Genomic DNA, 783 nt, shown 5'->3' with positions numbered 1-783 from the left:
TGTGCAGGGACAGGAGTTGGACTCCATCATCCTGGTGGGTCCCTCCCAGCTCACAACACTCTGTCATTCTATGTCTGAGAGGAAAAAACAAGCAGAAAGCCACCTCTCAGGTCCCTCCCTGCTGCTCCAGACGCTGCACCATGAGCAGACCCTCCTCTCGGGCACAAGGAGCCCCCAACCTCTGCCTCTCACAGCCCCCACCCGTACCAGAGAAGGTGCTGACAGAGTCCTTCTTGCGCAGGTCGAAGCATTTCATGTAGCCATCCTGGGAGCCGCTGAGGAGCATGTAGACCTCAGTGGGGTGGAAGCAGACCTTGTTGACAGTGCGTTTGTGCTCGGTGAAGAGCTGGTCCTGCTTGTTCCGGGATTGCTTGCCCAGGTTCCAGGTGACAACCACACCGTTGGTGGCGGCGGTGGCCAGCAAGTTCTCATCCATCTGGTGCCACACCACGTCAGCACAGCTGAAGTTCAAGGAGGGTTTGCGGCCGACACGAAGGTTCAGCTTCTCCACAAACTGATCCTCCTCGATGGAGTAGATCTTGAAGATGTTGCGACCGGCCACCACCACCTGGGCAGCATCGCGGCACACGCTGATGGCGTTGGCGGGGGCATCCAGGTGGCAGAACATGGTCCGTCCCGTGAGGGTGTTGCCCCCCAGGGCGGTGGTGACCCTGGACATTTTCTCCATGGCCACCCTCGGGGCACAGTCCCCTCTCCAGGAGCAGGCTCGGAGGCTGGTGTCCCCGCTGGCTGCATTCACGCTCGCCCGGCCGCTCTGCTTCA

General features: G+C 60.5%; 1 protein-coding gene across 1 annotated transcript in view; it reads right to left on the bottom strand.

The window, feature by feature from the left end:
- Positions 1 to 773, bottom strand: part of WDR24 (WD repeat domain 24) — a 6,536-nt gene extending 5,763 nt beyond the window's left edge. Inside the window, exon 1 of the mRNA XM_010165655.1 lies at positions 208 to 773. Coding sequence (XP_010163957.1) covers positions 208 to 688 — 481 coding nt within the window. The 5' untranslated portion in view covers positions 689 to 773. The remainder of the gene's footprint in view (positions 1 to 207) is intronic.
- Positions 774 to 783: the final 10 nt, after the last annotated feature.

The sequence above is a fragment of the Antrostomus carolinensis genome, unplaced genomic scaffold, assembly GCF_000700745.2.
Source record: "Antrostomus carolinensis isolate BGI_N321 unplaced genomic scaffold, ASM70074v2 scaffold43523, whole genome shotgun sequence".
NCBI classification, from domain to species: domain Eukaryota; kingdom Metazoa; phylum Chordata; class Aves; order Caprimulgiformes; family Caprimulgidae; genus Antrostomus; species Antrostomus carolinensis.
Note: the sequence above shows the minus strand (reverse complement) of the source record. Positions and strands in the feature narration are given on the sequence as shown.